The 20757-nt window shown below is 58.3% G+C and overlaps 1 protein-coding gene across 4 annotated transcripts in view; it reads left to right on the plus strand.

Annotated features, from left to right (window-relative positions):
- SH3TC1 (SH3 domain and tetratricopeptide repeats 1) overlaps positions 1-20451 on the plus strand; it is a 44905-nt gene extending 24454 nt beyond the window's left edge. For all 4 annotated transcript variants that reach the window (XM_019711525.3, XM_074320779.2, XM_019711520.3 and 1 more), the window contains exons 8-18: positions 106-185; positions 996-1191; positions 4371-4504; positions 5247-5288; positions 7102-8757; positions 11291-11471; positions 12652-12802; positions 14039-14161; positions 14828-14978; positions 15947-16143; positions 19294-20451. In XM_019711525.3, the coding sequence (XP_019567084.3) occupies positions 106-185; positions 996-1191; positions 4371-4504; positions 5247-5288; positions 7102-8757; positions 11291-11471; positions 12652-12802; positions 14039-14161; positions 14828-14978; positions 15947-16143; positions 19294-19551 (3169 nt within the window). In that variant the 3' untranslated portion in view covers positions 19552-20451. The remainder of the gene's footprint in view (positions 1-105; positions 186-995; positions 1192-4370; positions 4505-5246; positions 5289-7101; positions 8758-11290; positions 11472-12651; positions 12803-14038; positions 14162-14827; positions 14979-15946; positions 16144-19293) is intronic.
- The last annotated feature ends 306 nt before the right edge of the window (positions 20452-20757 follow it).

Genomic DNA, 20757 nt, shown 5'->3' on the forward strand with positions numbered 1-20757 from the left:
TCCACATGGGTCACTGGGGGCTGCTGACTCATCCAGACTCCACACAGTTTCAGTCTGCCCCAAATCTGAAATCCTGCAGCAAAGACCTCCCTCTCCCCCCTCCAGATGGGCTCTTAGGGCTCCCTGGGACCCCTTTGATGACTCTACAGATGATAGACCTAGGACGCCGGACATCCAGCTGATGGGTAAATGTTTCCATTGGCTTTTTTCCCTGGGGAAAGAGGTGGGTGAGGAGAGGTGGGTGCCAGTGTTCTGGAAGCTTCTGCCCTCGCCCTGAATCCTCCCCAAGCCTCCAGATGTAGCTAGAATCGTCTCTAGGTCACAGTGTGATGACTGTTCTCAGAGAGGTCTGTTGGCTGGTGCCAACTCACACAGCACAGCAAGGCCGGGTCCGGGTCCTGGTCACTGCCTCTAAAGTGTAGCTTCCACAGACCGTTCAGCCAGCATTCTCAGTCTGTCCTCTCTTTCTGGAACCACATTAAACACTCGGGGGGCGCTGGGCTGGGCTGGGCCGGGCTGTGGCTGAAGTGGCCCTGTGCACTAACCGAGGGCTCCCTGTCGAGCGCTGTTTGCTCTGCCCCAGACTGGCTAGTATTGGGGTGGCCTTGTGTCCTTGTTACATGGACATGAGGCCCCAGGGGAGGAGGGATCGGAGGGACTCATGTTTATAGCGGCACACACCCTGCAGAGTCCCTGGCCTGGCCTGGCCTCGTCGGGGTGGGACGGAGGAAAGAGCCCAGCCTTGGAGGCCAATAGCCCAGGGCCAAGATAATTGAGGTCTCTGGGCCTCAGTTTCTCACCCTCAGCATGGGGATAAAGCACCCCCTCTGAGGACCGCATGAATGTCCAGCCCCTCATGTGCAGTGACTGAGCTTCACTGCAATCCCTGACAGGTGTTAGATGGTTCCACAGCGGGACCTCGTGTGTCTGCTGAGGATGGCGTCTGCCCCCCTTGGCCCCGCCCCAGCACTGACCCTGTGCCCTCCTTCCCACAGCTGTGGGCCTGGCTTCGGCAGTGGCAGACTACCAGGGCTCCGGGCCCGAAGAGCTGACCTTCCAAAGCGGCGACCTCATCGAGATACTCGGGGCCCAGGTGCCCGGCCTGCCCTGGTTCCTGGGCCGGCACGTGGCCTCAGGCCAGGTCGGGTTTGTGCAGACGAGTCTCGTCAGTGAGCAGGGCCACGCGTCTGAGTGAGTGCTGAGGCGCCACCCCTCCCTGAGCCCTGCCCTGCGCCGCCCCTACCCCCGTGGGAACCCTGCTGCTGTCTGCCTGCCTCCCAGGTGACAAACCTGGACTTTGTCCTGCACAGCGCCGCCAGCCCCGTCCCACCCCTGCTGGTCATGGCGAGTCTGCTCCCAGCTCTGCCCCCAGGCCTGGACCTAGCCCAGGCTGCCATCCCCTTGTCCCCAGGGCCCAACATCAACTTCCTATCTGGGCCCCTCCTGCCATTTCTCCGAGTGCTGCCAGGGGTCATTCCCTGAAGTGCACAGTTGTCTGTGTGCACTAGCGTCCTGGGGCTGTGGGAACAGAGCCCCTCAAACCAGGGGCTTCTCACAGCTCCGGGTGTCAGCAGGGCCGGCTCCTCTGGAGGCCCCGGGGAGGAGCCTCCTGCGTCTTGCTTGCGGCTTCCAGGGGCTCCAGGCGTTCCTCGTGGCCGCCCGCCTCCTGTCTGCCTCCATCTTCACTTGGTTTTCTTCTCCTCTGCCTGTTTAAGGACCCCACTACATGAATAATCCACAATGATCGCCCCATCTCAGAACCCTTAACTTGATTATATCTGAAAAGACCCTCTTTCCAAAGAAGGTTACTTTCCGAGGACATGGACGTTGGGGGACTCTGTTCCATTCCGTGCACCACGCCACTGCCCTTCATGAAACCATTCGAAGCTTCTGGGCCTGGCCTTCAAGGCCCCCCCATGACCCAGGCCCTAGTGACTCCCCGTTTCAAACGCCACCATTCGCCATCAGCTCACCCTGAGTCCATCTATGCTGTTGGCTTGTCCCTTCTAGAATGACCCTGGGTGTTGCTCCGTCCATCCCGACCTCACGATTTCCTGGGGGCTCTCACTGGTCCCCAAAGCCCTTCTCCAGTGGCTCATCCCTGAGGATGCTCGTCCTGGCCGAGCTCCTCTCCCTGTGTGAGCCCCCTATGCCCCGTGGTTGATGTGTCTGCCCCTGCCCCCCCCCCAGGAATCCTGCGGGAGGACTGCCTGGTCACCTGCGTGTCCCCACTGCCCAGCCCTGGGCAGCGGGGGGCGGGGGGTTCTAGGAGAGTGGTGAGCGACACAGCCACGTCCACCCCGTGGTGGAACTCTCTTCCCCTTGAGTTGACCTTTCATTTTTAAGACTTCGGTCAAGGAGGCCAGACAGTGTGGTGTGGAAAGGACCGTTTACTGGGTCCTGGGCTCTGGGCTTGTCCCCGTCCGCCGGGCCTCCCCTCTCCCAGACGAGAGGCTCGTCCTCAGGGCCCCCCCCCCGCCCCCCCCCCCCCCGCCCCCCGACATCCCATCTCATTCCGGTCTGGCGCTACGACAGACCAGCACCTCCCAGACCAGAGCCCAGAGGCCACTTTGGTGCCATGACAGATCCTGCCAGTCCTTGTTCCCCGATGTAAGTGTCTGGCTGCTTTGCTGCCTCTGTCACTTCTTTGGCAGCAGCAGTTTGCAGCTGGTTGGGCCTGGATGCTAAGCGTGGCTGCTAGACCTGCGTGTCCCAAAATGTGTTCCCTCCCAGCACTCCATTACAAACCTCCACGTGCTCACACGAGTGGGGATGTGCCCTCCCTGTGCCCTGGTGGGCAGCCTGCGGGGCTCCCGCTGCAAGGAAGGCACCAAGAAGTCTGAAACTGTTTTCTTCCTGTCGAGATATGTTTGTCACGCTGATTTGACCTCCTCAACCCTTTTTTCACACAGCTCCATCAGCTGGTGTTCTGGGGAACACAGCTTTGGGGCCCGTGGTCTAGATCCCTGCCACTGTCTTCGGGGAGACCACAATTTCTCAACAGATGGTGAGGGGCCATGTGACTTAAATAGGTCCTGAACTTACCAAGGGCCTGAGCTGGAAGAGTCAAGGGGCTGAGCTAGTCTATTCCTCTCTCTTAACCTGGAAGAGTGACGGGGCCGGGGGCCATTGGTCCTGTTTACAGCAGGAGAAGCCCGAATGACTTCCCTCATTCATTCAACAAACATTTCCTGAATATCTTTCCAATTCCAGGCCCTGGCTTTTTATTCTTTGTTTAACGAACAGCCTGGTAGCTATTCTTTTTTTCCTTCTAATTTATTCTGACATAATTTCAGACTTAGAGAAAAGCTGCAACAAGAGCATAAATTTCCTGCACACCCTTCACCCAGATTGCCCAAATGCTCCCTTGTTACGGCATCTGCTTTCTCCTTTTTTTCTGTTTTACTTCTAGTTTTTTCTAAGCTCTCTGAGAATATGTTGCAAACACGATGTCCTTTTACTTGTAAATAAGGCAGTGTTTCCCCAAACCAGTACTGCTGACTAACCACAGCACAATGATCAATAGCAGGAAATTGACACTGATACAATTCTGGAATATTACCCACAGAACTTATTCAGATTTTGCCCGTTTTCCTATTACTGCCCTCTACAGCCAAAGAAGATTTCAGACCACAAGTTACCAGTGGTCCTGTCTCTTTAGTCTTCTCTCCTTCATCTGAAACGTTTCCTCAGTCTTTCTCATCTTTTATGGCAGTGACGTTTTTGAAGAACACAGGCGAGTTGTTTGGTTGAATGTCCCACAAGCTACGCTAAGTTTTTCTTTAACATCTCAAAACAGCTCCAAGTTTCACAGTACATGTCAAAGTTTCATAGTATGATGGTACTTTAGTCCTATAAGCAAAATGGCCTCTTTCTTCCCTCCCTCCCTCCCTCCCTCCCTCCCTCCCTCCCTCCCTCCCTCCCTCCCTCCCTCCGGTTTTTCGTCTCCCTGACTTGACAGTGTTTGTGCTGGGCACTGTGGGAGCACCGTGGAGCTCATACAAGAAATCTCAGGAGCTTATTGTGTGGAGGGATCAATTCTGCCTGCAGATGTCACGACCGGCCTCACAGGGAAAGGGACATTTGAGGTGGGGCTTTGAAGGCTGCCCAGGAGCTCTTCTTCCCAGGCTGCTGTGACCCGCTGCATCAGCCACAGCCTTTTCTGCTCCTGGGCGTCTGCTTCTGACCAGACAAGGCACCCTTGAAGGCAGGGTCTATTTTGTTTTTATTTGTTATCGGTGTCTTCACTGCTGGGCACACAGTAGGTGTGCAGGGACTGCCTGTCAAGTGAGGGAGTAGAAAGTGGTCTAACTGTGCAATGTTTACTTTGGAACCATGTGATCTTCAATGAAGCACTTGATTTTCTCCAGGTTGGAAAATGTGTTATTTCTCAATGAGGAAGAAAGATCTTTCTTCAGCAAGGAAGGGTGCTTTTCTGAGGAGGACGCCAGGCAGTTACTGAGAAGGACATCCAGCGCAGACATCTACACGGTGTACAGCTTGGGTGGGTGTGGGTGCTGCTGGGGGCGGGTCCTCGTGAGACAATGCTGTTCCCCTTTCACCTCTCCGCTCCTGTACTTGGAAGGGATTTCTCTGAGGCTGTAGTGCCAAGCGTCATTGAAGGAAGTGTGTCGTGTGTCCTCAACCATGACAAAAAGAGATGGTTTTCTTCTCTTTCTTAGGAAGCCACCTTGGGACGTCTTATTCGGGGTGGAGGGGCCCTTTTGTCTGATGCTGCGTAACTTCCCAGGAGCTCTGTGTTATCACAGTCGGCGGCACTTTTCGTTTGACAGCTCTTTTTCTCATTTGATTTCTGTGGCAACCCAGCGAGCTGTTGGTGTCAGCCCATTTTAAAGAGGTGGACACTGGGACTTACGGAATGCGGGGTAGGAGTGCACAGAGGAGCAGGAGTCGTACCAGATCTGCTGCCCTGCTCCCTGGGAGAGCCGATGGAGTCAAGCGTTCCCTTCACTGGGAAGCTGCCCTCATCCCCAGAGGGGCGGCAGCAGAAGCCACGCCTCTCGCCTTTCTCGTGTTTCTCTTGAGAGGATGGAACCCTGCAGGGGTGGGGGTGGGGAAGACCCTGGAAGATGAGGCTCCTCAGGCTGCACCCCCACTCCCCACTGCTCCTAACGGGCACTGGAGTCAGGAATGTTACCCTGCTGGTGTCACCACTGTCGCCAGACATGGGCAGAGGGTGCTGGCCGCAGGCCGCAGGCTGATGTTTCTGTTCTCTCCCTTTTCAGACAGACTAGAAGAAGCTGAGATTGAACTGCAGGAAGAAAAAGGTGGGTTCTTCTCACACAGCACAGGGCTTCTGTGGTCATGGAGCTGGGCTTTGGGGGTGATGCCAGGTGGAAGCCACAGAGCTGGCCCCCGTGGGTGCTGGGCACAGACCCCACTCCTCCGTGGGGGGGAGTGCTGGTGGGTGGGTGTCCTGCCCTGGAGGGGAGGCTGGAGCAATGGAGGTGAAGCTCCCGTCCCCTGCGGCAGCAGGTCCCCAGTGATCATGCCAGCCCCCCTGCTCTGTGCCCAGTGGAGGTGGGGCCCTCCCTCCATTGCCCCAGCCCATGCCTGGCCCTCGGTTCCTCTCACATAACCTAGAGCAGCTGAAATTCACCCTGTGCTCTGCTTTGAAGGGTAAAAAGGGCGCTGAATTTAGAGCCTTATTTTGGAGACGTCCTTGAGGGTCTGCTCCTTTCCCAGCGGGGGCTGGTCCAGGGATACCCACCCCTCCCCCCCAGCTCCTCCATCTCTCCGCCCACAGAGGGTCTGCATCAGGCAGGTCCTGGGGACGTGAATGCCTGAGTACCCGTGAGATTCCCTGGGGATGGGACCTATCTAAGCATCAACACAGAAGGGCTTCTTTGGGGTGTGGATGCGGAGGCCAGCCCCCTTCCCCCGGCCCCCCAGGGCTGTTCCAGGGCCATCCTCCTCCGGAGCCTCAGCAGGATGAGGACATGGAAGAACTCTGCAGGCTTGCCTTCCCCGAGGAGGGGGTGTCACACCCTGCCAGGCCCTGGGAGCAAAGGCTGCCTAGGGTGGGGGCGGGGGGGGGGGGGCTGGATAAGAGCTGGGAGCACACGCCTGGAGGATGGCGTTTTCTTAGCTAATCTAATGCGTAGTCAAGTCGGACATTTGCCACTAAACCAGATTTAATTTTTCCTTATTCCTAGACTTTACAGACTTATAAGGAGACAGTTAGTTTTGAACATTTTTTACATATTAATCTGAAACAGAACAGTCTTTAGATGCTGGGTTTTTTCCTTTCAAATAAATTCCCCTTTAAGCCCATGTTTTCCCAACAGGAAATGGAACTTGTTTGCTCTTAAGCGCTGGACAAACCCTTGGGTTCTGGGCCTTTCCAAAGCCAACAGTGCACAAGCAGGCAGTTGTGGGCCTCTGGGATGTCTCCAGACTCCCCAGCTCCCTGTCCTTTCTTTCTTTTTTTTTTTTTTTTTTCTTTTTTAACGCTTTAGTAACCATGGGCCTCAAATTCTCAAACCAGCCAAGGTGAAGTGGAGCCGGGGGTCTGGGAGCCAATCCCACTGTTTCCTGTTGGAAATGGTTCGATGCTAGAGCTGGGCAAGCAGACATATCACTTCCTCCACGGCGGCTGGTTTTGCCATTTCTGGGGGTGGCTTTGGGCTCAAGCTCATCTCTTCCTCTGACTGGCTCTTGACCATGTCATGGGGACGCCTACACCTGACTGGAGGTCCCAAGTGCTGACAAAATCACAGTGAATGGACATCCCATTAAGTGGCTTTGATGCTTTCTAAAGGGAAGGGGATCTCTGAGTGATCTCGGAGCTAGGACACTAGTCTCCTGAAACTGCGTTCAAACGAGAAAGAGTGAGCAAAGGAGGGCCTCTTGGTTACTTGGCTGAATGGATCTGTGTTCCCCCGAGGTCATAATTACTGAGTTCCCACTGTCTTCTGGGTGCTGGGCGTTCCGCTTAACCTCAGACGCTCAGGCGGCCCTTGGGAAGGCAGTGTCTGCCAAGTGCTGCCACAGGGACGCTGGGCCTCGGGGGGGACGTCCCTGCCCCGGCCTGGACTCAGATCAGACTCTAATCCTTCTGGGGGTTTTGGTGACTTGCAGACATGCCTTTGCCTGGCCTGCACTCAGAGACCCTGCAGAAGGTGAAGAATGTTCTAGAACAATGCAAGCCCTGTCACAGCTGTCCTGAGGAGCCAGTGTCCTGGGGCCTCCATGCAGTGTCCAGTGGCGCGAGCTCGCCGGGTGCCGAGGAGTCCTCCTTCTGCCTGGACGCTGAGGATGGCTGGGCTGACCCCCAGGCCCTGCACTCACTGCTGCTGGTCCTGGACGCTCCCGAGTACAAGGCCTGCTTCCGCGGCCTGTACGACCTCTCCCCGCCGGGGCTGAGTACCATGTTCTGTGGCTTCGCCGATGAGGACGAGCTGGCCGGGCGCCTGGCACAGGCCCGGGGTGTGGCCAAGAGGGCTAGCCTTCCTGTGGCCCTGGCCAGGCTCTGCTTCGTCCTGGGGCGGCTGTGCGTGCGGAAGCTCAAGCTGTCCCAGGCCCGGGTGTACTTTGAGGAAGGCCTGGGAGCCCTGAGGGGCCACTTCGGCGACCTCTTCCTGGTGGTGGCCCTGTATGCCCACCTGGCCACCGTGCACCTGAGGCAGAAGAACAGGGAGAAGTGTGGGCAGGTGGTGCCCAAAGCCCTCGCCCTGCTCCTGGGGACGCCCGGCCAAGTCTGCAGCACCGAGGGGGAGGCGGAGCTCCTGAGGCTCGCTCTGCGCAGGGCCATCAGCGGCCAGAGCCCGCAGGCTGAAGCCCGCGCCTGCTTCCTGCTGGCCAAGCACCACGTCCGCCTCAAGCAGCCCGAGGAGGCACTGCCTTTCCTGGAGAGGCTGTTGCTGCTGCACAGGGCCTTGGGGTCCCCGCACGCCCTCTGGCCCGCAGACTGCTACCTGCTGCTGGCGCACGTGTACAGCCGGAAGTGCCTGCCCCACCTGGCACTGAGCTGCATCAGGGTGTCCTCGCTGCGGCACCGGGGCTCGCTGGCCAACTCGCTCAGGAGCGTGGACCTGGTCCTGCGGAACGCCCCTCAGCCCCACCGTCCCCCCTCCCAGGTCGCTCCCTACCTTAGGCAGGCACTGGCCCCCCTGGCCCCAGGCACAGGGCAGGCCCTGCGTGGCCCCCTCTGTGCCAGCCTGGCCCAGCTGCACAGCCACCACGGGCAGCACGGCATGGCCATCTCTTTCATGATGCAGGCAGTGGAAGCCAGTGCCGAGACCGGTGGCCGCCTGGTCGTGGACTACCTGGTGGCCCTGGCCTGGTTGCACGTGCTTCATGGGCAGAGCCCGGTGGCCCTGGACATCCTGGAGTCTGTCCTGGACGCAGCAGTGGCCAGTGTGGACCAAGAGGGCGTGATCGCCAATATGATGGGCATTGCCCTGAAGAGGACAGGCAGGACCCGGCAGGCGGCCGAGGGCTACTACCGCGCCCTGCGCGTCGCCAGGGACCTGGGCCGGCTCCAGAACCAGGCGGTGGTCCGGGCCAACTTCGGGGCTCTGTGCCTGCAGGCCGGTGCCAGCGGGCTGGCCCAGCACTACCTCCTGGAGGCCGTGAAGGTCTTCTCTAGGCTGCCCAGCAGGGAGTGCGGCCGGGATTTCACCCAGGTGCTCCTGCAGCTGGGGCACCTATACACCCGCAGGGCCCTCACCCAGCAGGCCAAGTGCTACTACCAGTGGGCCTTTCTGGTTGCCGTGGAGGCGGACCACTTAGAGAGTAAGTGTCACGCCCTGTCCCAGCTCCGGCCCCACGCTGGCTTCCTGGAAAGAACATGTTTTCATCTCTGTTTGGAGCACACTGGGGTTTGCGAGCACAGGTGGGCGGTGGTTTTTCCACACTGGCAGCACTGAGTGGTGGAAACCAGCAGCTGTTCTCAGGTGCTCGAGGGTGTTCCCACGCTAGGCCAGACATAAACAGGGCGACCAGCTCATCCTGGTCTGCCTGGCATGTCCTGCTTTGAGCACTGAAAGCCCCATAGCCGGGTATCTCCACGGTCATGGGCAAACAGGTGGTGGGTCACCCTGGATGTAGCCTAGGCCAGGCAGGGGCGGCTGAGCTGAAGGAGCCACACAGACTCGAACATGGAGTACCTTAGCCTGCTCTCCCCTAGGCATCCGGACAGCCCTGCACACCAGAGGACTCCCAGGTGGGTGGTTCCCCAGGGCCAAGGAGCAGTTAGCTGCATTCAATAGCAGCTTGTTGTGTGAGCAAGCTCTATGCGGGGCTCTACCTACAAATGGGACTTGAGTGGTCCTCGCTGGGGGCTGGCTGCCAATTATAGGGAACAGATGTCCAGGTCACAAGAGCCAGCAAAGTGGTGCTCAGTGTGGTGATGGTCGACTCCTGGCCCTGACTTGTGGATCAGGGACGTCTGTTCAGTCTGGGACCTGAGGATTGAGGTTTAGGCGAGCACTGGGAGAGGGACTGGCAGAAGGCGCAGCCTGTGCAAAGGCCCTGGGGTGAGTGAGCTGGGCCATGCAGGGAGGTCCAAAGTTCCGGTGGATTGGCTGGTGGGTGGTGAAAACCTCGGTTGGGGGCCTAGGCAAGTGCTGGGGAACACAGGCTATGGTTTGGCATTTTCCCCGAGAGCACTGGGGAGCCACTGAGGGATGTAGGAAACTCACCAAGGCTGGCAAGGGCCCTCTGGACCTCCAGGAAGAACCAAGAGCTGGGTGCCCAGACCTGCCCTGTGGCCTCAGGCAAATGTTGGCAATGAATACTCATCAGTGGTCCCCGTGGGCCTCTCTCAAACCTCCTATGAGGCCCCGTCCCCAGGACGCTCAGGGATTCAGACTTGGGAATGTCAAGCTGGGGGCCCTAGGGGATGACGTGGTCCCCGTTCCATACTGAACAGCGAGGTGACAAAAGGCTGGGGTGATACCCAGGGTCACCCAGTGCCTGCTCTGGGCCACTTTTTAGGCTGTTTCAGTAGTTTGTCCATTTTCTCTACGTTATCTAATTTGTGCACAATGGTTCACAGTATTCTGTTGTAATCCTTTTATTTCTATCAGCTCAGCATCCATGATTATGATTAATGCCCGTCTTTCACTCCTGATTTTAGATATGTGCATCTTCTCTCTTTTTCTCTTGGTCAGTCTAGCTCAAGATTTGTCAGTTTTCTTAATCTTGTCCAAAAAAAAGAAAAAAATCATTTGGTTTTATTGATTTTTCTCTATTGATTATTTTGATTCTCTGTTTTTAATCATCACTGCCCGAATCTTATTTTTCCTTCCTTTTGTTTGCTTTGGGTCCAGTTAACTCCTCTTTTCCTAGCTTTTTGAAGTAGAAGTTTGAGGGTTTTTTTATTTGAAATATTCTTCTTTTTAAATGTCGACATTTACAGCTATAAAGACCCTCCACACACTGCTTTTGCTGCACCCCATACATGTTGGTATGTCATGCTTTTATTTCCACTCATCTCAAAATATTTTTTGGTTTCCATTGCAATTTCTTCTTTGGCCCCCTGGTTGTTTAGGAGTATGTTGTTAATTTCCACATATTTGTAAACTTCGCAAACTTACTTGTGTTGTTGATTTCTGATTTCATTCCACTGTAGCTGGAAAACAGACTCTGTGATTTCAGTCCTCTTACCTTTGCGAATTGTTTCATGACCCAGCCTCTGTTCTGTCCTGCAGAATGTTCCATGGGCCCTGACGAATGTGTGTTCTGGTGCTGTTGGGGGGTGTTCTGTAGGCATCTACTCGGTCTCGTTGGTTCATGATATCATGCACGTCTTCTCTTTCCTTGTTGACAGCCAGATCATATTTAATAGTGAAAGCTCTCGACTGTCCTTAGACCCTGGTTTTAGGAGAGGCAAGTAAGGCTGGGGTTTGGAGCCTGGCTTCTTGAAGGAGCACTGGTTCCAGAATGCCGGAAGCCAAATCTGAATGCCAGCTCCACTGCATGCCTGGACTCAGCTTTGGACTCAGTTTGCCCACCTGCAGCATGGGGATGCCAGTGCCCTGCTCTGTCAGCTCAGTGTGAAGCTGCACCTGTCCTGGCCAGGAGGAAAATTGTGAAGTGGAAACAGGGATCCTGGTGTGGTGAGAGCCTGGCCAGGACAGCCAGGCCTGAGGAGCATTACAAAAATGGTCGGTGCCATCTCTCGAGCACCTACAACGTGTCCTGCCTGGCCCCGTGATGGTGTGCTCATCACTGTGTGACCTGAGCAGGGGCCTTTGAACCCTGCAAATGTTGTCATTGCTCTGATGAATGACAGTGGCTTCTTCCTTTTGTCTCCCTTGCCCAGGCCAGCTGCATGCTGTCCAGCAGCTGTGTCACTTCTACAGCAAGGTCAAGCCCAATGAGGCCCAGTGTGTCGTCTACCACGAGTTCCAGCTCTCGCTGGCCCAAAGGGTGGCCGACAAGGTGCTGGAGGGGCAGCTCCTGGAGACCATCAGTCAACTCTACCTGTCCCTGGGCACTGAGCGGTGAGGGCTGGCTCTGTGGGGCGGGACGGCATGGCAAGGATGCTGGGCCACCCTCTCAGGGCAGCCCCTCCTTGGGGACCATTTCCTTCCTTAGCACCAGGCGAGCTCTGAGCTGGCAGGCCTGGGGGTCGTCCTAGTTAATGCTCATGACATTTGAGTCCTATGACATATGTCCTCTGGTCTCTGCTTGCACACCTCCCCAGGGGAGACAGAGCTTGTGTTTCTGGGCTGTTCTTTCTGCCGTGATAACTTCTGTAAGCTGACCTCTGCCTGCCCTGAGTCTGCTCCCACTGGCCCAGCTCCAGGCCAGGGGGTCTGGTCTTCATCCCGGCCCTCAGATGTAAGGACAGCAGCCATCTGAGCCTGGAGGAGTCTGGTACACAGAAGACAGCTGATTGTCCCCTAGGGCAGGGTTTCAGGGTCGCATGTCCCCCGAGAAGACTGCACTGAGCATCCTTACCAGATGGGGTAATGTTCGGCCCGGGCCATGCAGCCTGCAGGGCCCACACGCTCACTGATCACATGGCCTCTGGTGTGGGGACACACGGAGAGAGCAGAGGGAGCCAGGTTTCCAAAGGACTTGGGAGGGCCAGTCTCGGCTCCACTCCCACCCTCGTGCCTCAGTTTCACAGCAGGACAAATGGGCTGATGCCCTATATCGGTGCTTCTCAAAGGGGGTCCCTGGACCAGTAGCATCCACCTCACCGGGGAGCTTGTTGGAAATGCACTTTCTCAGGCCTCACCCCAGAAAGCTGAGTCACAAACTTGGGGAGCCGCACCCTGCAATCTGCATTTTGACAGCCCTCTGAATGATTTTGATGCCCACTTGAGCCTAAGACACTGTAGCCTAGATAATCTCTCAATTTCTGCCCGGTGCTAGAGCTTCCTGCTGCGCCCAGAGAGGTGGGGTGCCAGTGTGTGGGAGCCGGGCAGAGACAAACAGTGCACTCCTCCCTGGCCACACGCTGACGCTTCCCCCAAAGGGCCCCTTACATTTTCCAGACGAGCAGTGCAGCCAGTGTCCACCCCCTCTCCCATCAGCCTGGGAAGGGCAGGACCTGACCCCACTCCTGACAGTCCAGGTCCGTGGTCAGCAGACCGGCGTGGGAAGAGCCTGGTGCCCTCCCTCGCGTGGTGGCTGGCCCAGCGTGCTTGTTCTGACCGTCGCGTCTCCTCGCAGGGCCTACAGGTCAGCGCTGGACTACACCAAGCGCAGCCTGGGGGTGTTCATCGACCTGCAGCGGAAGGAGCAGGAGGCATACGCTTGGCTGCGGGCCGGGAAGATCTACTACCTCCTGCAGCAGAACGAGCTGGTGGACATGTACATCCAGGTACGAGTGGGCGCGTGCTCACTCTGCCCTCCTGAACCACTGCCGAGCGCCTGCTGCGAGCTGGGTGCCCGGGCCGGCCCCCCACTGCCCCTGGACTCCTGCTGTCAGCATCTTCCACAATGGGGTCAGCTCCCGGGGGCCAGAGGCACGTGCCCCTCACAGTAGCCCCCGCCCCCGTGTTGGTACACAGCAAGTGCTTAATAAGTGTGCCCACTCAGCTGACACACAGAGAACCTTGCTCCAGCAGCATATGGCACGTCTCCTTTAAATATGACGTGATTTGGAACAAACTGGGAGGCTCATGAGCCTTGTGAGTTTTTTGATTTTTGAGCACCTGCTGTGTACCTCCCTTGGCCAGGGGCTGAGGATCCCAGAGCGGGAGTTATGGCTGAGGGGGCACAGGCTCTCAAACGATGCTGACTTGGGGCCCCGGGCTGTGGCAGACACGAGGGGGTGCAGAAAGGAGCTGGAGGGTGAGCTCCTGTCCTTCTGGGTCGCACAGGCTGGTTTGAGTTGCAACGAGTGGGGGCCAGTGCCCTCCCTGGGAAGGGTGTTCCAGCAGCAGACTCACAGGTGCCAAGGCACAGAGGTGCCCAGCGTGTGGCAAGTACTGGGACTGCGAGTAGCTGGGCGTGGCTGGATTGTGGGCGGGGCTAGTGCAGTCATTCACTGCCCAGTATTTGTTGAGCACCTACTATGCGCCAGGCACTGTGCCAGACCCCAGATGCAGCAGAGAAGCCGACAACCTTAGTGCTCGGGTGGGAGAGATAGGCGGGCATGTACCATCAGGTGTTACTAAGGGTCATGGAGGAAAATCAGCGGAGGCAAAAGGGTCAGGATTGGGGAGCCCCAGTGAGGCTGGAGCAGAGCATGCCATGGTCTGGGCACGGCCGGTGGAATCCAGGGGCCTGTTCTCAGCTCTGCCCCAAGTTCCTCAGCAGTCCACACCCTCCGGCTCCCAGGGCTTTAACTGGACAGGACTCTTCATAGGACACAGGGCTTAAATCATCACCCTCACACAAATGGGTGACAATGGCCCCAAATGCACAGGGCCAGTCACTCCTGAGGTGAGGGAAGTGGCCTCCAATGCACGTGTTTGTGTAGTCCAGGGTGTACAGGGCTGCCTGCGGGTCCCAGGGCAGCCGGGATGTGTCTGTGAACTTCCCACGGGGTGGGGAGGCCACCTCAACCTGCCAGAAAACTGCAGGTCCCAGGAGAATCTCCGCATCCCCACAGGTTGCACAGAATGCAGCGCTGTACACGGGGGACCCCAAGCTGGGGCTGGGGCTATTCGAGGCCGCCGGGGACATCTTCTTCAACGGGACCTGGGAGCGGAAGAAAGCCGTGTCCTTCTACCGGGTGAGCGGCCCCAGTGGGTGGGACAGCACAGGTGTGGCCGGCGGAGGCCTCTTACCTGGAGGCAGGGCCACCTCATGCACAAGCCTAATTTGCCAGTGGCTTCACCTGGGATGGTCTTGACCCCCACCCTGGCCTGGAGGTACAGAGAGGGGAAGTACTGTTTGGGCTGGAAGCATGCATTTCGGGCACCACCAACAGCCCCAGGGTGCTAGTTCATCCCCATTTTACAGACGAGGAAACTGAGGCTCAGCGTGGCCCACAGCACGTCAGTGGGGGCACTGAGACCAGGACCCAGTCAGCATGTGCCTCCCAGGGAGGGCGGCTTGTCCCCTCCTGTCTGCCCAGCTCACCGCGTGTGGCTCAGCCCCTGTGATTCAGATAAATGTGGCATTTTTAGAGCGTAGAGGGGGACCAGACTTCCTGGTCAGGCCCTCACTGCCCAAGAGGGGGAGCTGGTCTGAAGTTATGCAGTGCAGACAGATGGGCTGCAGGTGACACCCCCGCTGGCTCAGGGCCCATGGCTCTGGGGGTGTCAGCACCTCTCTGAGCTAACCTTTCTCTCGGGCGACAGAGCTGTGTAAAGAGCCAGGGGAGTTAGTGCAGGCAGGAAGCTCCAGCACGTGTCTGGGGCTCTGAGAGGCCTGACCCGTCCGCCTGTGTGGGCAGGACCGGGCGCTGCCCCTGGCTGTGACCACAGGGAACCAGGAGGCGGAGCTGAGACTCTGCAACAAGCTGGTGGCACTGCTGGAGGAACTGGAGACGCCACAGGAGGGCCTGGAGTTCGGCCACATGGCCCTGGCACTCAGCATCACCCTGGGTAAGCCCCACACCCTTGTGCGGGGGCTTCCGCCTCTGAGAGCAGGAGGGCAGGAGCAGAAGGTGACAGAGGCCACCCCAGGAGGCTGCGGGCTCCTTCCATCTGCAGGCTGCCCTCTCCTGTGAGGCTGGGCTGAGCTGGGCTGCAGCCCTCCTCCCCATCCCTGCCCGGGCCTGTGGGTTCTCTCAGAAACAGCACGCTTGCTGCGTGGCTGGACTTCCTTGGCCAGCTCTGCGGCCTCCTCCACGAGGCCAGCCAGTGCGCCCGCATTCCAGGCTTCTCACAGGTCCCTGAACACGCCGGGCTGCATGCTGTCCCCTCCCCTCACTCAGCCAGTCCCTGCTGTTCCCTGGCTGGAGAAACCCCAGCCCCCTTTCCGGAAGCCGGTCTCCAGATGCCGAGCATCCCTCTGTCTCGGCACCTAACTGTGCTGCCCCAGGCCGTCGTCCTCCCCCAGAGACAAGGAGCCCTGAGAGGGCTGGGCACACAGTAGGGGCACAGCATGGTCTGTGTGCAGGCACCACAGCGCTGGCCTGAAAGGGTAGGGTCCTGGACACAGCCTAGGCTGGTGATGCCTGAGGATGGGGTGGGGGCTGCTGCTGCTGCTGAGACCCCAGGAGGGTCAAATGTCATGTCTGAGGTTGACCCAAGCCATGGTGCCTACGAGTGCACAGACTGCATGACCGTTGGGGTCTCCTACTCAAAAACAGTGACCCATGCGTCCCACCTACGTGGCTATGTGCAGGCTCGGAGCGGGGGCCTCCAAATCCTCCACTTTGCCACACCCCCAAGGTAGACAGGGAGCAGGCATTATAAGGCCCACTTTACAGGTGGGAAAAGTGAGTCTGGATATGGGAAGTGACTGGCTGGAGCTTTGAGGTGGTATTGGCATGGGTGCTCCCGACGGGCCTGTGCCCCCACAGCCCCACACAATGTGTCCTCATGTGTGCCCCTGCCTGTGTCCCCAGGGGACCGGCTGAATGAGCGAGTGGCCTACCACCGGCTGGCTGCCCTGCACCACCGGCTGGGCCAAGGCGAGCTGGCAGAGCACTTCTACCTCAAGGCACTGTCGCTCTGCAACTCGCCCCTGGAGTTCGACGAGGAGACCCTGTACTACGTGAAGGTGTACCTGGTGCTCGGAGACATCATCTTCTACGACCTGAAGGTGGGCGGAGGGAGAGGAGGCTCGGGTGGGATCTGCACTCGGACCCCGGGGGCCTGGGTCCACGTCCCCCTCCAGCATCCCTTCCAGTGGTCTCCCGGGAGCTCCGGGCCTGGCTGTGAAGAACAGGCAGAGTCAGCATAGTCTCTGAGCTCTCACCAGGGCGGGGCCCTGCTCTTCAGAACTCAGGGTCAGTGGAGGAGGCTGATATGTGAACAGATGATGGCAGCCACTGAGTAAAGGACAAAAGGGCATGCAGTCAGGGGGCCTTCTGGAGGAGGTGACTGCAAAGCTGAGCCTGGACAGTCAAGCAGGAGGTAGCTACAAAAATGTGAAAGGGGGGAGATGACTTTGGGAGGTGAGGGAGGAGTCACCATTATCCCCAGACACCCACGATGCAAGATGGAACCCAAATCCTGGCACCTCCTCCAGGAAGCCTGCCAGTCTATACAGAGCTCTTCCTGGGATCCTGAGATACCTTTAATCCACACGTCACCTGGTGGGGCAGGAACAATCATCCCATTTCTCAGAAGAAAACCTGGGCTCAGGATAGGATGCGACTACCCCAGGTTTCCAAGCAGGGACACCACTCCAGGAAGTCAGGATGAGTTGCTGCCCTGTCAGAGCTGGGCCACTATCCCCCAACCTCTTCCTAGCGGCCCTGGCTGTGTGCTGGTGACACTTACTGGTCAGAAGTGGTCACTATGGCTTTCTGCTATGTCAGATGCAGGCAGTGGTGTCCCGTAGACAGTGGCGACCACTGCAACTGAGCTTCACTGTGGTTAGGTTCTTTGTGACCCAAGCTCTGAGCCATCCAGAACCTGTGTTATCCAGACTCTGAGCAATCCAGCTCTGTGTGATCCAGGTTCTGTGCTGTCCCGGCTCTGTGCCATGCGGGCTGTGTATAGTCTAGGCTCTCTGTGATTCAAACTCTATGCGATCGGCTCTTTGCATGCTCTACTGTGAAACAGGAGCTGGTGCCTACACTGGACTGGGAGGACACAGGCGAGGCATGGCCCCTGACTGAGGTCAGATTAGGAGCCGTGTGGAGGGGCTCTCGCACCTGAGACCTTGCGGCCCCACGATCTCACAAAACTGAGATTCCACTACCCCATGACCTGTGACCTGCGAGCTGGGCACACCCCGTCAGTGCCCACCCTTCCAAGCCAGGCCTTCCTCTGTGTGGGGCAGGGCTGCAGCCAGCCTCAGCCCAGCTCTGTCTGCCGGGAGCCGTCTGCTGTCTGTGACGTGGGCTCACCATGTACCCCTGACCCCTGGGTGGTCTGAGGATGGGGCTGCACAGTGCTGTATCCCCCACCCCCCAGGATCCACATGACTGATTGCCAAGCAGTTCAACACAGGAAGGGAAAACAAAGGCTGAGGAGGTGAACAGACTTGCCCAGGATCGGGTGTAGGGGAGCCAGGCCTGGGGGAGCCCCAGGCCCTGAGAATGCTGGCTCATCTCAGACCCTGGGATAGGGCCGTGGGGACAGGGGCTTATCCCTCCAGTCAGCTGAGAGACCAAGATCCCTGGGCCCAGCAGCTGGGGGCAAGGGGCAAAGAACTCTGCTTCCTTCCAGACGGGCTCCCTGCCCACAGCTACGCCATGACAGTTCTGTCAACGCCAGGCCTGTCTACCAACTGGGCAAGGCTGGAACTCCCTCAGGGGCCACTGGCCAACCTCACGCCCTCCTCCACGTACCCAGGAGGGAAAGAGGTCCCTGCATGCCCTGTGCATGACCCAAGGGCTCCCCTGCACAGGACACAGAAGGGAAGGAAAAAGACGGGTGGACCGGGCCCACGAGTGCTGCCTAGGGGCAGGGGGTCCACAAGTACCTTTGCTGATGGTCTCACTGAAATGGGTCATTGTTCGCCTGGGGTGGCGTGTCATAGCTGAGAGCAAGGTTTGGAATGGGACAGATGTGGTGTGGTCCTGAGTCTGCCAACCATTAACTGTTCCACGCACACATGCACTCCACCACCACCACCCCAACCACCCATTTTGGCCAATTCCCTTTGTTTCGTTGGGATGTACCTCCTCTAGGAAGCCCTCCCAACCTTCCCCAGGCTGAGTCAGGTGCCACCCAAGGCTCCACAGCCTGCCGGGCTTCCCTCTGCCACAGCCCCAGACACCCTCTGTGGTCACTTGTCCCCAGAGGCAGCGTGGGTCTGCCCTGCACAGCATCCAGCACCTGGTAGGGGCTGGGGGAGTGTTGGTGAGACTGCTGCATGTACCTGCTTGTATTTCCTTTTGGTTCCTTGCTCTGTGTGGGGCAGTGAGGAGCCAGGGCTGCTGAGCTCAGACTTTGTCCTCTGTCCTGGAGAGCCATCATAAGCAGGGGACAGACAGGCCTGGTTTGGGTTTTAGAGCAGGTCCCTCTGGTAACCTGGGTACGGGGGGAGAGACCTGGGCAGAGGCTGGGGTGGGAGACAGGAGTCAGGGCGGGGAGAGGGGCATCCTGACCTGGGATGATGGGCTCAGGCAAAGATGCATCCGCAATGGGAAGAGATGTCCTGGGACGTCATGCTCTGTCAAAATGTTAGGGAATGTTGTGAGGAGCTGCGTGCTGAGCCTGGCCCATGGAGGGTTCTGGACATGGTGGCGTCAGTGTGGACGTGGAGCAAGAGGGAGCCGAGCCGTGGTGGCCCGAGGCTGGGGTGGGTTCTGCAGTGGGCGCTTAGAACAGCAGTCAGACCCCCCCCCCCTCAGCCCAAGGCGAAAACTACAGATGTCCTCCAGGTGGGTGGGAGGCCCCGGGGCTGAGGGGGGAAGAGGCATCCGGCAGGAGCCGAGGGCAAGGACTACAGGCTTCGAAGCCCTGGCTCCGGGGGGTGCAGAGCGCAGAGGGACCCAGGTTAGCCAAAATGCCTGTCCAGAGCCACGCAGACTGCCAGGTCCGAGCCGGACATGAGGCCGAGTCCACCTTCAGGCAGCCCCACTGGAGCAGGTGGGCTCCTCCCAGGAAAACATCCAGGGGCTGAGGCCACAGGGGCCTCTGTCACTGGCCCCCAGGGTGTCCCGCCTGCCACAGGCCATAGGTGGGGTAACCTGTGTAAGGGGGAGATGATGGGTGGTGGGCAGGCTGCGCGCGCCGCCCCTGCCCCAGGGTCAAGTAATGTGGCATCTACTTAAAGGCCACATCTCCCCATCAGGACCCATTTGACGCAGCTGGGTACTACCAGCTGGCACTGGCGGCAGCCGTGGACCTGGGCAACAAGGAGGCACAGATGAAAATCTACACGCGCCTGGCCACCATCTACCACAACTTCCTGCTGGACCGCGAGAAGTCCCTGTTCTTCTATCAGAAAGCCAGGACCTTCGCCTCGGAGCTCAACATCCGCAGGGTCAACCTGGCCCCTCAGCGGTGCTGGGGGCGGGCAGCCTGGCTGGTGCCCGGCCACCCGTCCTGAGGGCCTGTCCCCCAGCGGGTGCATCCCTGTCTGTCTGAGAGCCCTGTCCTCTCAGGACTGGGCCGTGCTGGCTCATTTTCCTGGAAACAGAGGCAGGAAGGGAGGGACTGAGTAGCAATAAATGTTCTATAGGAGCCTCCTTGCGTCCGCAGCCCTCCTCCCTGTTAGCCTCCAGGGAGTGTCCCGGGGGCCACTCTGCTGCTGCACCCTGTCCTCAGGTATGAGCAGAAAGGCTGTGATCCCACAGACGCAGGCCGGGACCCTGCCAGCCACTCACAGCGTGGCATTAGGCAAGTCACGCCCCTCAAACCCCCGTTTCTTGCCTGTCTGCGGGAGACGGTCGTGGAATTCCCTGGGTGCCATGTCCCTTCCCGCAGCCCCCGCTGAGTGTCCAGCACTATACGCGGCCTTTAATCTTCAAACCGCCCTGCGAGGTTGGGATTGTTAGCATCCCTGTTTACAGCTGAAGAAACAGAAGCACAGAGAGGTTAGGTGCCTTACCCACCATCACACAGCAGGTAGGGAGGGGCAGAGCTCCAGAGCTCAGCACAGGAAGCACCCTGCCAGCCTGCCAGCCTGCCTGGAGGGACAGTGGAGTCCGCTGCCTAGTGAGTGTATTTAAAGGTTCATCTGGGCCGCCTACCCCAGCCCTCCCCACCTGCTCCACCTGCTCCGCTTGCCCACCGTCCCGCAGCGACAAGCCAAGGGCCAGGAAGGAACCCAGGCATCCCTCGTTGAAATTCTCTCCCTGATTTACAGGCAGGGAAACCGAGGCTCAGAGAGGTTGTGGGTGTCCGGGTGGTTCTCACCCACCAGCACTATTCCAAGCTCCTTTTTCTTTATTTTGTTAATGAGGTGAAATTCACATGACATAAAATTAAACATTTAGTGACAAATTCAGTGGCGTTTTTGTTATTCAGTGTTGTGCAACCACCAGCTCTGTTTAGTTCCAAAACATTGCCATCACCCAGGAGACCTGTACCCATAAAACAGTCACTTCTCATTCTCCCTCCCCCAAGAACCTCATTTAACAGAAGAGGAAACTGAGGCCTGGAGAGGGACTTGCCGGTGGGACAGAGCCCTAATTCAGTCCTGGGTTTGGTTCTGTGCCCAGGACAAGTGTTAGGGCCCAGAGGCCTCGGGGAAGAGGACGGGAGCTCCATCCATCCTTCCTTCCTCTGGTCCTAGGGTACCTGCAGCCCCAGA

The sequence above is a fragment of the Rhinolophus sinicus genome, chromosome 1, assembly GCF_057876585.1.
Source record: "Rhinolophus sinicus isolate RSI-liver-muscle chromosome 1, RSI-T2T, whole genome shotgun sequence".
NCBI classification, from domain to species: domain Eukaryota; kingdom Metazoa; phylum Chordata; class Mammalia; order Chiroptera; family Rhinolophidae; genus Rhinolophus; species Rhinolophus sinicus.